The 15,241-nt window shown below is 29.8% G+C and overlaps 2 protein-coding genes across 2 annotated transcripts; both read left to right on the plus strand.

The window, feature by feature from the left end:
* Positions 1–4,638: 4,638 nt before the first annotated feature.
* On the plus strand, positions 4,639–7,220 carry LOC145953968 (zinc finger BED domain-containing protein DAYSLEEPER-like). The gene is made up of 2 exons (XM_083067703.1): positions 4,639–6,284; positions 6,380–7,220. Exons 1-2 carry the CDS (start codon positions 6,069–6,071, stop codon positions 6,752–6,754), a joined length of 591 nt encoding a protein of 196 aa, XP_082923829.1. The 5' UTR covers positions 4,639–6,068; the 3' UTR covers positions 6,755–7,220.
* A 2,460-nt stretch (positions 7,221–9,680) lies between these two features.
* LOC145954617 (pectinesterase inhibitor 1-like) lies at positions 9,681–10,208 on the plus strand. The gene has a single exon (XM_083069280.1). It carries the CDS (start codon positions 9,681–9,683, stop codon positions 10,206–10,208), a length of 528 nt encoding a protein of 175 aa, XP_082925406.1.
* The last annotated feature ends 5,033 nt before the right edge of the window (positions 10,209–15,241 follow it).

Genomic DNA, 15,241 nt, shown 5'->3' on the forward strand with positions numbered 1-15,241 from the left:
TTTGTGACAATTATTTTATAAAATATTTATTAGAGAAATATGTTTTTTATGGCATTTTAATATATATATATATATATATATATGTATTATATGAGGAGGGTTCAAACGACACTTGTGTAACTTTTGCTAAGTATTATACCACTAAATAACTTTATATTAAATGTGAATTTTGTAAATTGAATCGTTGAATTATAATTTCATATCACTTTATATGTTTATATCAAATTTGTTAAAATTGAACAACTTGAAGGTAATCAAAGTGTTCATATTTTATTATATTTTGAAATGTATATATTACGTTAATTTTGTTTTATAAGAATGAAGTATCAAATCATCTTGGATTTATATAAAATTTTATATATATGATCTAAGAGTAAAAAAATTTCAATCTAATTGTTGGATTTATAAAATTCACATTTCATATAAAGTTATTGAGTTGTGTAATACTTAGTAAAAGTTACACCGGTGTTGTTTGAACCTTCTTATATATATTGTTAATTACTATTATCGTATTTTGTTATAATTAATTAGGTTGATTTTAATAATTGTTTTAATTATTTTATATGTATATGGGTATATTATAAGGTTTCATAATTAATTGATTCATTTGTTTTATTAAGTGAGAGAATAGTTTTGTAACTAGGGTTAAAATGTTTAACTGTTGGATTAAGAGAGAGTTGAGTTTTAAAAAGTAAGCTTTCTAAATATTTATATTTTACGCTTCTCATTCTTTCTTATCATGTGTTTATGCTCTAAAGGCTTTGAGAGAACCAAAGCTCGTAGGAAAACATCCCAAAAATGTACATCCATCTTTTAGTGCTCATTGAGATAAGGGGGAGTGAGTAATTTCACTTTAACGTGTGAGATAATTGTTGGGTAGTGAGCTTGGCCTCTAACCACTATATGTTATATGCATTTTATGAAGGGGAAAATCCTATTATTTTCTATTGGTGATTTGTTGTTTGTTTCATGACTCTTCAACTCCCCTATTGATTGTAATTGTTGATAATTAATTTCATTTGATAAACTCTCTTGGTATGTTTTGAGTTGCTTGTGGGTTCTTGTGAGAACCCTAAGGGTATGTATTGAATGGTTAATATATGAGTAGTTACTAGAAATATATAATTGTATGAAATCTGGGCCTTATGAATGTATTGTATGAGTAAATTAGAGTATTTTACCAATTGGATTGGGATAAGAGAGGTTAGATGTAAGTTGTGCCTTCTTTAGAAAATTCTGGTATGAATATACCTTGGTATTTATGAGATTTCTCTATGTGAGATTAAGGAAATTGAGTTCTTGTTTTTGGGCTAGAAAGTAGATATTTGGGGCTACAATTTATACTCAAGAATCACATAAAAATTTTAAGGAATGATTGAATTATGTGAGTTAAAAGATGAACTTCATATATTTGTGCGAAAAATGTAACATATATATGTTGTAAGCCTTTTGAGTAGACTTAAATGGTAGAATTAGGTTTTGTAATATGCATAAAAGTTGTAGCTCTAGATGTTAGCTTTCAAATGCCATTGGAATCACTAAAAAAATAGGTCTATAACTCTAGTTATGGTCAAACTAGTGAGTAAAGATCAGACTATCATATTTAGGTTGAAACGTTGTGATTTTGTAATTTTTAAAAAATAATAGATGACATAATTAGTTCTTGAGGTTAGCATATAAGTTGTAGAAAATTGCCTTAACTTTCATAAAAATTAATATTAACTTGATAACATATGTATATTTCTAGATAAGGTGTTTGGACAACATGATCCCTTAGAAGATTAAGTTATGAAAATATAGTATGTCAATGATGATAATGAATAACTTTTTCTTTTAGTGGTTTGATCTTATGAATGGCTTGAGGTACCTATAACATATTTAGGAAATAAAAAATCTTGAGAGAGAATAATTGTGAATAAATTATAATGTAAGTTGATTGTTAATGAATTGAGATCTATCGGGTTAAAGTGTATAAATGTGTGTTTGAAATGTGAGCATGTGACTCCTGTGTGATACAATGTGTTGTGCATTGGTTATTTTGTCCAAGGAATGTTTCTTTTACTAATTGATGGATTTGAAATTATGAAGTTATGAGAATTGAATGCTGTAAATGAAATGTGTATGGCAAATCGTTAAAACGGTAAATTGTTTGAGTAAGTACATTGATATCTTGATATGAGGTTTTGCCTTTGTATATTGATGAGACTATTGTGACAAATAAATTGACATGTATTTATGATGTGTATTGTTATAATATGATTAGGCATTGAGTCTTGTTTGACATGCATCATTTGTACAACTGAGATTTAGTCTTTGGGCAACATTTGTTAGGTCTGAGCCTTCAGACAAGAGTTGATAGTTGTGAGCCTTCGGGTAATGACCTTTGGGCAATAATTTACATATGTGAGCCTTTGGTCGATGACTTTTAAACAACAATTGACAGTTGTGAGCCTTCGGACAGTGGCCTTAGGGCAATAGTTGAGCATTTGGGCAACAATTGATAATTGACAGTTGATTTGAATGGCGCCGCATGAAAATTCACTTTGATGTTTGTGTCCATTGTATCATATATATATGTATGCAAGTGAATTTATGTGATGACCTGTATTAGTTATATTACTTATATATTATCAATTGAATTATATTTTGTTGTATCAATATATCTATATAAATGGTATGTTATGATTTATATTTTGGCCTCTTTGCTTGTGTTTGACTATTTGACTATATTCTATGTCATGAGCTAGAGTGAGATGTTTTTCACTCTCTTTATTTTGTGTTTGTTTCTATTGTATGTTCTTGTAGTGTTTTACATCATGAGATTGAGGATGTTGTTGGTGAGGCCTAATCCTTGTAGTTGGGTTTATGCTTTGATAGGATGTGCTATTGGGGTTTAGTTATAAGAATTAGTGTCATTTTAGTTATGTTTTGGACAATGGTTATTTTAATTATTAGATTTCATTTGGATATTAGTTGATTTTATTTAGTTAAAATGTGATACTCTATATGTTGAACACGATGAAATTTCATTATGATAAAATCCCTGATTCAATTTTATTTATTTCAGGTATTATGGTATGTGGGATAAAGGGTGTCACAGTGGGTGAAAAGTTGCAACCTTTTGATGGCATCTAAGTCCCACAATGACCCCTTCGACGTGAGTGGCAACATGTGGTTATGGGATGTTCAACGAGCTTTTCATGATGTTTGCTAAGGTATTTGACATTAGTGGTTGCGGCGCGCTGGAAATTATTGTTAAGTTAGATGTAGGACTTGGTGGTGATGGTGGTAGTAGAAGGTTTGAACTTTTGGTTTGTGGGTTTGGGCTAGAGCTGTCAAAATAGGGAGTGGCTCGTGGACCATCCCGACCCACCTTGAAAACGGGTTGGGCTGGGCCAAAATAAATAAAATTTTTACAGTAAGTGAGTAAATTTAAACCCAGCCTACCACGGGTTCAATCCAAGTGAGCCGGGCAACCCACCAGCCCACTCAGTTTTTATTGCAACAAACTACACAGAGTGGCACACACAATAAACTACAAATTGTAAAAAAAATAGTCAAAACCCTATTCTAGCAAGGGCTAAATCGACCACGCCGACTGCATCACACTTGGCTCCACCTGCACGCCTCCCTCCCCGGTGCCCCTTCTTCAGGTTTCGCTTCAGCTTCACGAAGATTCGAAGGGAATTCACTGCTTTAATTTCGAGGTATCAAATTTCCTATTTATGTATTCTTGTTTCATTTATATAGTTTATCGTTTAGAAAAAATACATTTTGGCTTTCCTTTGGATCATAATATGTTAAATGAATAAATGAGGATATTGGGTGGGCTCTTCGATTTGACTCTTCCAAATTATTTAAATAAAAGCTTAAAAGGGAGGAAAACATATAAATAAAAAATTAGAAGCAAACAAGTGTAATAATAGACCCAATCTAACAAATGGAGAAATAAGTGAACTTTCTTACCTTAACCAAAAGATAGAAGCGCATCCCCCCACCCCAATTTCATTCAATTCACGAGAAAGTATGAGGAAATTGTTGCAACAGAGGGAACTAGGAAAGAAAATAAAGGAGAAAGGGTTTTTTAATTTTTTTAAACGTGCCAAAAACCAAAGCCCAAACTCGAAGTATTAAATGATGTCGTCTGTTGTAATATATATAGCAATTGGTAATATTAAATTATTAAAAAACCAATTGTAATGTTAAATTATTAACACTAATTAGCATAAATTGTAGATGATTATATTTTCAAAATTTGAATCCTATGCCTGAGCATGAAATGGAGTATGTCATTGCTAATTTTTAAAACTAAAAACCACCTTGACCACCCTTAATATCATCTCGTGTTAGAATTTTAAGAGAGAAAGAAAGAAAAAATCTACTAATTTAAAGAGGAAACACTCAAATCAATACTTAAATATAAAAGATGTTATATTAGTCTCTAAAAACTAAGAAATTATTAAAAATATCTTTTATGATGGTATTGTTTCTTTTATTGCAGCTTTGTAGAGTTACCATTGAGGCATTGACTACTTATCATTAATAGTTTTAATACCTTGTTATATATTATTAATTTCTTGCTATATATTCTTAATAGTGATATATTGGTGTTTAATTGTATAAGTAACTTTCTTTTTATTAATGCTTTCAATATACAGAATGGAATCTGAAACCCATGAGCAAATTATTGATGTTGGGTTAAATGAACAACTTTCTCTTATTATTGAAGATATTGATGATTCTAACAATTAAGAAGCCTAAAATAATCACGTCTAAAGTTTGGGATAATTTTACTAAACTTGGGGTAAAAGATGGTAAAGAAAAAGCTAAATGCAACCATTGTGGTAATGAATATGTTTGTAGTGGTGTAAAAATAGGAACTTCATCCATGTTACGTCATTTGCAAAAGTGTGACATCTTAAAACAAAAACAAAAATCTGCACAAATTGAAAATATGATAATTGATCAAGATGGCAAGCTAAGGTCTAAAGAAATAGATCAAAAACATTTTGAAGATTTGCTTTCAAGGGCTATTATTGAACATGTGTTATCATTTAGTTTTGTTGAGTATAAGTGGATTAGAGAGTTATTTTTGTATTTATATCTTGGGTTAAGAATTCCTAGTAGGAATATAGTTGTTTCTAACCTTTGGACGATTCATGATGAAGAAAAAGTAAAGGTGAAAAATGCAATGCGTAAAGCTAATAGTAGGATTTGCTTAACATCTGACTATTGGACATGCATAACTCAGGAAAGATACATTTGTGTAATTGCTCATTTTGTTGATTCTAATTAGAAACTGAATAGTAAGATTCTTGCCTTCTCTAAGTTAGATCCTCCACATGGTGGTCATAAAATGGCAAAATTTTGAAATCTTGCTTGATTGGGGGATACATAGGAAAGTGTTTTCCATAACTTTGGACAATGCAAGTGCCAATGACACAATGGTAAATTTTATGAAAGCACAATTTAATTTACTAAACAGTTTGATTTGTAATAACTCATATTTTCATGTGAGATGTAGTGCACATATACTGAACCTCATTGTTCAAGAGGGTTTGGGGGTGGCTAGTGGTGCTTTGAAAAAAATTAGAAAGAGTATAAAATATGTAAGAGGATCGAAAGCTAGAAAGATTGCTTTCAAAGAATGTGTGCTTCAAGTGAGGGGTATTTATACTAAGGTGGGTTTGAGAATGAATGTGCCCACTAGATGGAATTCCACTTATGTTATGCTTGATGGTGTAATTAAATACAAACGTGTATTTGGTTGTTTGGCTATTCGAGATAGGAATTATGTTCATTGCCCAACAGATGATGAATGGAATAGGCTACAAGAATGTACGAGTTCTTGAAGCCTTTTTTTGTCATGACAAATTTGATATCAGGCTCCACTTATCCAACATCTAATCGGTACTTTATGCAAGTTTAGAAAATTAAAAAATTGTTGCATGAATTTGTTATGTGTGAAGATCTAGAGATTAAAGAGACGGCTTCAAAAATGATGACTAATTTTTCAAAGTATTAACATGATTATTGTGAGTTGCCATTGGTGCTATTCTTGACCCACGATGAAGTTTGGAGCTATTCAGTTTGCTTATAGAAAAATTGAACCTTCTACTTTTGAAGAGAAAATTAGTGCTTTAAGAAAGAAAATTTATGAATTGTTTGAAGAGTATGAGAAAGTAAAATCAAATGACTCAAATGTTTCAACTTCTAATGTGTCTCTTCTTCCACCACAACCAATTTCATATATAGAAGATGAGCAAGTACTTGATACCTTTGATGTAAGTTAATAATTTTTAAAGTAATTTATTTAATTTAATTTTTATTTAGTCATTATCATTAAATATTGAATTTCTTTTTCTTTGTAATGTCTTAGGAATATGTTGATTATTTGAGCCAAAATGCTACTGCTAATGGAAAATCTGAATTGGATCTATATTTGGAGGAAGGAAATCTTGATCCAAAGTTACATGAAAAGTTAGATGTGTTAGCTTATTGGAGGGATTGTCATGATCGCTATCCAAACCTCTCTCGAATGGCTTGTGATGTACTGAGTATTCCAATCACTACAGTTGCTAGTGAATCCGCTTTTAGCCTTGGGTCTCGGGTGCTAACTAAGTATCAGTCTACCATTCTTCCTGAAAATGTAGAGTTACTCATTCTAACTCAAAATTGGTTGCATGGTTTTGAAGAATTAGGTAATTTTTATAATGAGAAATTTCTTATTTATTTTTACAATAACTCATCCTAACACTTTTTTTTCCTAATTTGTAGATGGAGATAAAATGGATATGCAAAGAGAAGAATTTGTTATTGACATTTCCGTGCAAGACTCTAATTAAGTCTATTTTGCAAGATTTTTGTATGATAAAACATTAAAACACTTTATTTTTGAATTTAAACTTTGATTATGATTTGTAGTTAATTTTGTATGATGGGACATTGAAACCTTTTAATTTGGACTTTTATCATGGTTTGTATTTAATTTTGTATGATGAGTTATGACTTATGGTTATTAATGATGCTAATTTTATGACTATTATGTTAATTTATAATTAATTTGAAATTTTGAATTTTGTTGATAATTTTTATTTTATTTTTTGGTGGGTTGGTGGGCTGGCCCATATAACCCACTAACCCGTGGTGAGCTAGGCTGGACCAGACAAATTCTAAGAAAATCAAAAGTAAACCAGGTTGAATTAACCCATTTTTAAAATGAATTAAGATGGGCCGGCTCACGTAGATTAGGCTGACCCGTTTTGATAACTCTAGTTTGGACTTAGGTTTATGGGTAGGGTTACGGGTGGACTTTGGGGTGGATGGGTGGTTGTGGGGAGGTGAGAGCGAGGGAGTTCAGAGGGGCTAGAACTATGTATAATTATATTCTCATTAGTTTCAAATAAAAACATATTTATAATTTTTTGGTACATAACCATATATTTATGGTTAAAATAAGTTAACTATTAATTTAAAAATAGATTATGTATAATTATATATAATTTTCAAGTTAAGTGACTATATGTACTGAAATTATATTTGGTAATATTTTCTCATTTGACTAAATAAAATATAATTTATGAAATTAATAATTTGGTAAATATATATAAACAAAATTGAAAATTATTTATTATACAGATTTTCGTTAAATTGAATATGATATCAAATTTAATTACGACATACATTATTACTATTATCATTTTATTTTAATCAAAATACATGTTTTATTAGTTTGAATTAATATTCAAATCATAAAAATCATATCAATCATATATTTTTTTACTGCTCGATTATAATTTCTTAATTACTATAATTGTGTATTAAAATATATTGATACTATCAATTAATTTGAATAAGAACGTTACGTGATTACATTATTAGTTTAAAATTTCAAATTATAAAAATTATACTAGTCAAAGTTTTGATTATTACTATATTTATATATTAGAATATATAGTAACCATATATTCAATTAATTTAAATAAAATAATTTATCATAAATTTTTTTTATAAGTTTGATTTAACCTTTTTAAAGTCTGATATGATTTATTAGCTTATTTAAATTATTAATATTAATTAGGTCAATAAATTTAATTTTTAAAAATTAAAATATTTTTAAAATATAATTTACTCAATATTATTAAAATTTAAATTTTAAAAAAATATAGGAATAAAACTAAATCATTTTCTATTGAAGGATACGTAACCATGTATGTTGATGTACACTCATGCACATGTCGAAAACTTGTAAACCTGTAATGAAAAAAATATTTGTATAAAAAATATTTTAAATATTAATAATTTATTTTTATTTTATAAATTTATTTGTTTATTTATATTTTTAATGATATAGATATTATCTTTTTATTACATTATATAAATAAATAGGTTGATCTATTAATTTAAATTTGACCCTTTTGTATAAATAATTTTTTTTTAAGTTTAAATATTTGACATTTTTATTAAACAGGTCAAATTGGAACAAATTTTAAAGAAATTAATTTAAAATTTGATCTATTCTCATCCCACTACTAATTAATTAAATCGGATTAAAAAAAATTCAAACATTAATATTAATTAAATAAAATTATATTTAAATTAACTCATTTAATATATAATAGTGAGACTGAATTAAAATCAAAAAATAAATAAAAGAACTAAAGGAATAATTTAGTCAAAAAAATTTGAGAGACTAAAAATGAAAAATTAACATAAAATGAGAGAAAAATAATAATAATTAACCCATATATTAAAGTTGTAATAAATTTAAGAATTTTTATTAAACAGTTTTTGTTTTTCTTCTATAAAACAAAGTTATAAATTAAATTTGTTGAAAACATATTTATAAATAAATCTTGTTTACTTTGATTCATAAACAAATTTATAATTATATTCTGATTAGTTTTATATAAAAAAATATTTAAATTTTTTTGGTACATAAATATATGGTTAAAATACGTTAACTATTAGTTTAAAAATAGATAATTATATAATGTTAAGTTAAATGACTATATGCACTGAGATTATATTTGATGTTATTAACTCATAATATTTTTGACTAAATAAAATATAATTTATGAAATTAATAATTTGATAAATATATATAGACAAGATTGAAAATTATTTATTATACAGATTTTCGTTAAATTGAATATGATATCAAATTTAATTACAATATACATTATTACTATTATCATTTTATTTTAATCGAAATACATGTTTTATTAGTTTGAATTAATATTCAAATCATAAAAATCATATCAATTATATTCTTTTACTACTCGATTATAATTTCTTAACTATTATAATCGTGTATATTAAAATATATTGATACTATCAATTAATTTGAATAAAAATACGTGATTACATTATTAGTTTGAAATTTCAAATTATAAAAATTATACTAGTCAAAGTTTTGATTATTACTATATTATGTACTAGAATATATAGTAACCGTACGTTAAATTAATTTAAATAAAAATTTCTAATTAAAATATTCAAATCGTTAAAAATTTATTAGTCATACGTCTCTTTGAATATTAATTTTCTTTAATATTTTTTAATTAGTCGATTGAGAGCTATAAAAAGAGTCTTGTACCCGCTGAATATATCAAACCAAAACCAATAGTGAAATAAAAGAGAGAGATCAAGGAAAAAGAGAAATAAGAAAAGAAAATACAATGGCTTATAATTTCTCTCCTTTTGTCTTGGTGTTCTTTTTATTTACAACATCCTCTTATGCAATCTCACCTGGGGAAATCAATGCCATTTGTAAGCAAACTAGAAACCCTTCATTTTGTGTAACTCTTCTCAATTCAAAACCTAGTGCAAACTTTGTTACTCTTGCCCAATACACCATTAACGTGGCACATGACAAAGTCATTGATACGATCAACTTAATCAACTCGTTGATTAAAAGTGCTGATAATTCTGAAACAAAAGATCATTACACATTGTGTTTGGTACATTTCAGTTTTGAGGGTGCTCTTGGTCAGGTTTTGTACACTCAAGAGATGTTGAAGAAGGGAGATTATGAAGGCGTGAATGTGGGTGCTTCTGGAATACTAACAAATGTTGATGATTGTATCTTAGGAGACTCACCTTCTGATCCTCGTTTTCCTGATCCCTCCATGCTCCCAAAATATGCAGATGTTGTTGATTCCATTGCTGACATTATTCTTAGCATATCTAGATATTTAGTTCATTAATATTTTCAACAAATTCGTTATATCTATTGTAAAATAAGGTTCTGTCATGGAGGCAAATGTGACATACCAATGCCATAGTAATTGTTTTCTTTTGTTATTAATTGACAAAGCACATGATTATATTTCTTTATAGTGATTAAGGCTGTCATAAAATTATATATTTGGATAGAACTAATGAGTTAAACATTAAATTTTAATTTAATTTTGACTTTATATAATATAGTAATCAATTTATTAATTTTATAGAGTTTTTTTAATTTATTTATAATTATCATTTTTTATTTTTATCATAATTATAATAATTTACTATAAATATAAATTATAATGATATAATTAAATATATATGTTACCTTAAACACTAACAAAATCAATAATAACAATAACAATAGAATTTACGGTCTTACATTATATTTATTATTATTATTTTAATATCAATTATAGTATATATAAAAGAAATATTGTTATCCAAAATAAGGTTACTTGTGATATTTTATAATGATACATTTATTACATATAATATCATTATTTATATTATAAAAATACGTTATATATATATATTACATTATATTATATTATATCATTATAATTATTATTAAAATATATTAATTGATTTGTATATATTTAAAATAGGTGATGAAATTATGCTCAAAAGTTCAAGCTCATGTAGAGCTTTGGGTTACTTGTGTAGTCTATATTTTCTTTTTTGTAAATGTTTTAGTCACATTTTAAAATTTGTAATTTGAAAGTAGATTTGGATTTTTTTTATTACTTTTGTAATCTATTATAGAGCCTATTTTAGGATTCCTTATGAGTTCTAACTTTTGTGTTTTAATTTTAACTTGTTTATTTCTTTGGTGCTCTTTGAGTTTTATCGCATCTATTTCTCTTTAAGTTTATCCTTTTTTAATTGTGGCTTTATTGCATGTCTTAAAATTTCCTCTAGTGTTTGTGGTGCCTTTTCTACAAGTGTAGGTTTGTCCAAGACTTTGACCATAAGGTATCATCTTGAAGTGTTGATAGAAAACCTAGGAGGTTGTTTTAGGAGACTCTCCTTTGGAAGAAGACTTGGAGAGGAAACACTCAAGAGAGACAAACACACTAGAGTTGATTTTGCCTCTAACACTTGTTTGTTTATAGTGTAGAAGAAGTAATTTTGGAGCAATTAAAGTTGTAATAATAGGATTTATTTTCCATTTTCCATGTATTTCTTTCTTTGTGTAAAGGCTTTTCTCTTTGGAAGTGTTTGGAAGGCCCCAAGTGTTTATCCAAAACTTCCAATTTACTTGTTTTCCTTAAGTAATCTTGTGCATTTTAGAGCTTGTGAAAACATGTTGATAGATTTTCAAGTGTCCACCCAAACTTTCACATAGGATATGCCTAGGATACATATTTGCTTTCTTTCTTTGTTGTTTTATCTTTCTTGAAAGACACTAGTTGTATTTAAGAGATTCTAAAGACTTCTTCAAACACTTAGCACTTAAAAAAAAACTTTGTGGCGGTTAAATTTTCAAGTTTTGGGAGTCTAAAACTGCCACAAAAGGTATTTCTAGCATTTAAAAGAACTGCCAGGTTGGCATGCATCAAACATAGTTTCTAGCCAATTTTCTTTGAGCACTAGTATTTGTAGTTACAAACCATCACAAAATGCAATTTTGTTTTATATGCAATTTATTTTTGTGACACCTTCTACCCTAACATAATATACAATAATTGTAAGATAAAATTTAGAATGAATAAGAACTTTCTCAATTAGATAAGTCTCAAATAACAAAGAGGTAAAGGATTCATATTCGCAAACATAATCATAATTCACTTGCGAAAATTATAGAAGAAATAAAGTAAAAGGTTTTCCAAAACAAAAGAAAGAAACTAAAGTCTTAAACTAATCATAATTAAGCTTCGATGTCACATATCCTATCAGAGCATGTCCCACAATGAGACTTAAACCTCTTCACCAACATCCTCATGCTGATGATCACTTGCAACACAATAAAAATACACATAGAGCAAAAAGGGGAGTGAGAAACATCTCACTCGGGTTCAGGTGTAAAAATAACAGTTAGGCAACACACACACAAATCATAACAAGCACAACCATAGCTACACATTAATCAGGTGCAAATTCAAGTTATACATACAACAGTAACACATACACAATCATTCATCATGCAATGATGTCGTGGACTCAACTCATACATGCATGCATGTTACGCCAGTCACCTATCATAAATTACTAGTGTGCTGCCTAAACAATACACCTAAGGTAGTCTAAGAGTACATGTAAGGAGCTACCTATACACTCTAAACTAGAAGGATATACTACTAGGGTCTAGTAGGGATAGCGAAGTTGTGCAAGTTACGTCTTGTGCTTACAAATAGGCAGAATCAAGACATCCAAACCATGTTATCCCCTAGGACTCCCCCAATTGTTACACAAAGAGGGTCTTCCCTAACGGTGTACTCCACATTTTACACATCACATTGATGTACATGATGCATGTCACACATTCACACTTCATTGACTCAACATTTCGCTTGTCACATCATATCATGTTTCATGTCACTTGTTCACATATCACATTTTTCATAGTCATATTCATAAGGTCACACACATAGGGATCCTCTTCATCATAACATTCATAAGAACACATAATTCACATCAAATCAGTACAAGACAATTCACATCTAATTTGTACCTTTAAACACACCAGAAACATGTAGACATCAGCAAGGGTCACGCCTGGGGCACCCTAACTCGTGCTCGGCAAATTAGATGTCGCACCAAAGTAGAGTAGCACACCCAACGTGCCCTGAGTGTGCCCGACGAATTTAATGCCATGCCCAAAGAAGAGAAATTTGCCTAGCGCAGCTTCACACACGCTCGGCGTGACTTTCCTGCGTCTGGTGCAATTTTCTTGCACCCAGCGCAACTTTCCTAAGCCCGACTCAATTTTCTTGGAAAATTATTAATTTGCGACCAGCATGAAGAACTACGTCTGACGCCCTAAGCACGAACCTATATTTCACAATCAAGCGATTTTTCACAACAAATATGTAATCATATAAATTAACCAGTAAAAATCCTCCAAATAACACCTAGAACATAAATCCATATTCAATTTTACATAAAATACCTCAATTCTCATCAACAGATCATATCCCTAATTGTTCCTCAAAGGGTTTCTCACAGGAACCCACAAAGCACTCTAATTCATATCAAAACTTATCTATTTTTGAAATTAAACACATATTCACACATCACACCCAATAAGGAACACAACAGAAAACTCATATATCAAAATAAAAAACATTCATATTTTGCCCGTTCCTAGAAGCATGCATCAAGCAAGGGATTGGGGGCTAATCCTTCTAGCTAACAATCATTCCCACACCCTTGAGTGAGGTTTCTCACTCTCCTCGTACCTTGATGAGCAGAAGATGAAGCACAGGCAGAATTTGGTTGGTCTCCTTCTCTTGGTTCTCCTTGGTCTTTAGAGAGCGTAGAAAGGAAAATGAAGTCAAAAGCGTGAAATGATTTTGGTAGCCTCAGGTAACTTCCTAACTCCTGATAACTTTTTTCTTAAATAAATAAAATAATAATAATAAAATAAATAATTTACCAAAACACACTTTCTTCCTTTGTCATAAAAATAAATAATAATTAAACATACTCCCTCTTTAATAATTAACATAAACATAAGCTTACATATTAATAAAACATTTTATAAAAATGTCTCCTACTTCACTAATTAAAATGATAATAACAACTCATGTTTCATAAATAAAATAGAGCTCATATAATTAATTAAATAATATCAAAACTCAAGACATCCACACCTACCTCCAGGTGGTCAAGATATCACTTCAATGAGCACCACCCCAAACAACACTCCCACAAACAGACCATCAACAAAGTTCTCCTAGAAATTCCAACATCCACAACACATGCTTGGAGAGGTATCATAATACTCACCCAGTAGGAGCAACACAAGATTCTTGCTAACCAACCAATCAGTCAGAAAAATTTCCAGAAGACACCTAGAGAGGCATCATAATACTCGTATGGCGGGAAGACCACAAAAATTCCCACCATACATCCCCGATACAGATGCTTGGAGAGGCATCATAATACTCACCTTGGCAGGAGCAACACTAGCTAGATTCCTACCAACTAATCATCAACCAACCAATCTCCAAAGGATGCCCAGAGAGGCATCATAATACTCGCATGGCGGGAATAACACAAAATTCCCACCAAACTTCCCCAATGGAGATGCTTGGGGAGGCATCACAATACTCACACAACAAAGAATACTCATCAAGCTCGAAAAAGGTTGTAGGACCCTTAAAACCAGTACAAGCTCGGAAAAGGTTGCCAGACCCTCAAAACTAGTACAAGCTTAAAAGGGGTTGTTGGACCCTCAAAACTAGTACAAGCTCAAAAAAGGTTCTAGACCCTCAAAACTAGTACAAGCTCGAAAAAGGTTGTTGGACCCTTAAAACTAGTACAAGCTCAGAAAAGGTTGCTAGACCTTCAAAACTAGTATAAGCTCAGAAAAGGTTGTTGGACCCTTAAAACCAATACAAGCTTAGAAAAGGTTATTGGACCCTCAAAACCAGTACAAGCTCGAAAAAGATTATTGGATCCTCAAAATCAGTACAAGCTTGGAAATGTCGAATGGAGCCTTAATACCAGTCTAGCTTGGAGAGGCTGGAACAAGAAACACTCATCATAGGCTGGCTAAAGCCTGTATATCAGTCTAGCTTGGAAAGGCTAAGCTTAAAATATACTCCCTCTTCAGCAAGCAATATATAAAATCACAATATCACAAGATAAGCAAAAGCAACATGGAGTTTCTACACAAAGTCGGACGCTTATGTGGTATAGTTTATCATCCTTTGCCACCCAATAGAGCACGCAACTCAACATTCACTCGCTTTAAAGGGCAAGGATACAGGTAAACCCATCTACTTGAAGGAAATAATGTGGAGGCACCTATTGTCAAAGCAAAAGAGAAGACTCAGATCCTCAC

Source organism: Cajanus cajan, chromosome 1 (assembly GCF_000230855.2).
Source record: "Cajanus cajan strain Asha chromosome 1, NIPB_CcT2T_4, whole genome shotgun sequence".
NCBI classification, from domain to species: Eukaryota; Viridiplantae; Streptophyta; class Magnoliopsida; order Fabales; family Fabaceae; genus Cajanus; species Cajanus cajan.

What these genes read in the sequence shown, in the direction of transcription:
- LOC145953968 (XM_083067703.1), top strand. Translation starts at nt 6,069, where the DNA reads ATGAAGTTTGGAGCTATTCAGTTTGCTTATAGAAAAATTGAACCTTCT. An exon ending in AAGTACTTGATACCTTTGAT is followed by an intron (nt 6,285 to 6,379) that starts GTAAGTTAATAA and finishes GTAATGTCTTAG; the next exon opens with GAATATGTTGATTATTTGAG.
- LOC145954617 (XM_083069280.1), top strand. Translation starts at nt 9,681, where the DNA reads ATGGCTTATAATTTCTCTCCTTTTGTCTTGGTGTTCTTTTTATTTACA.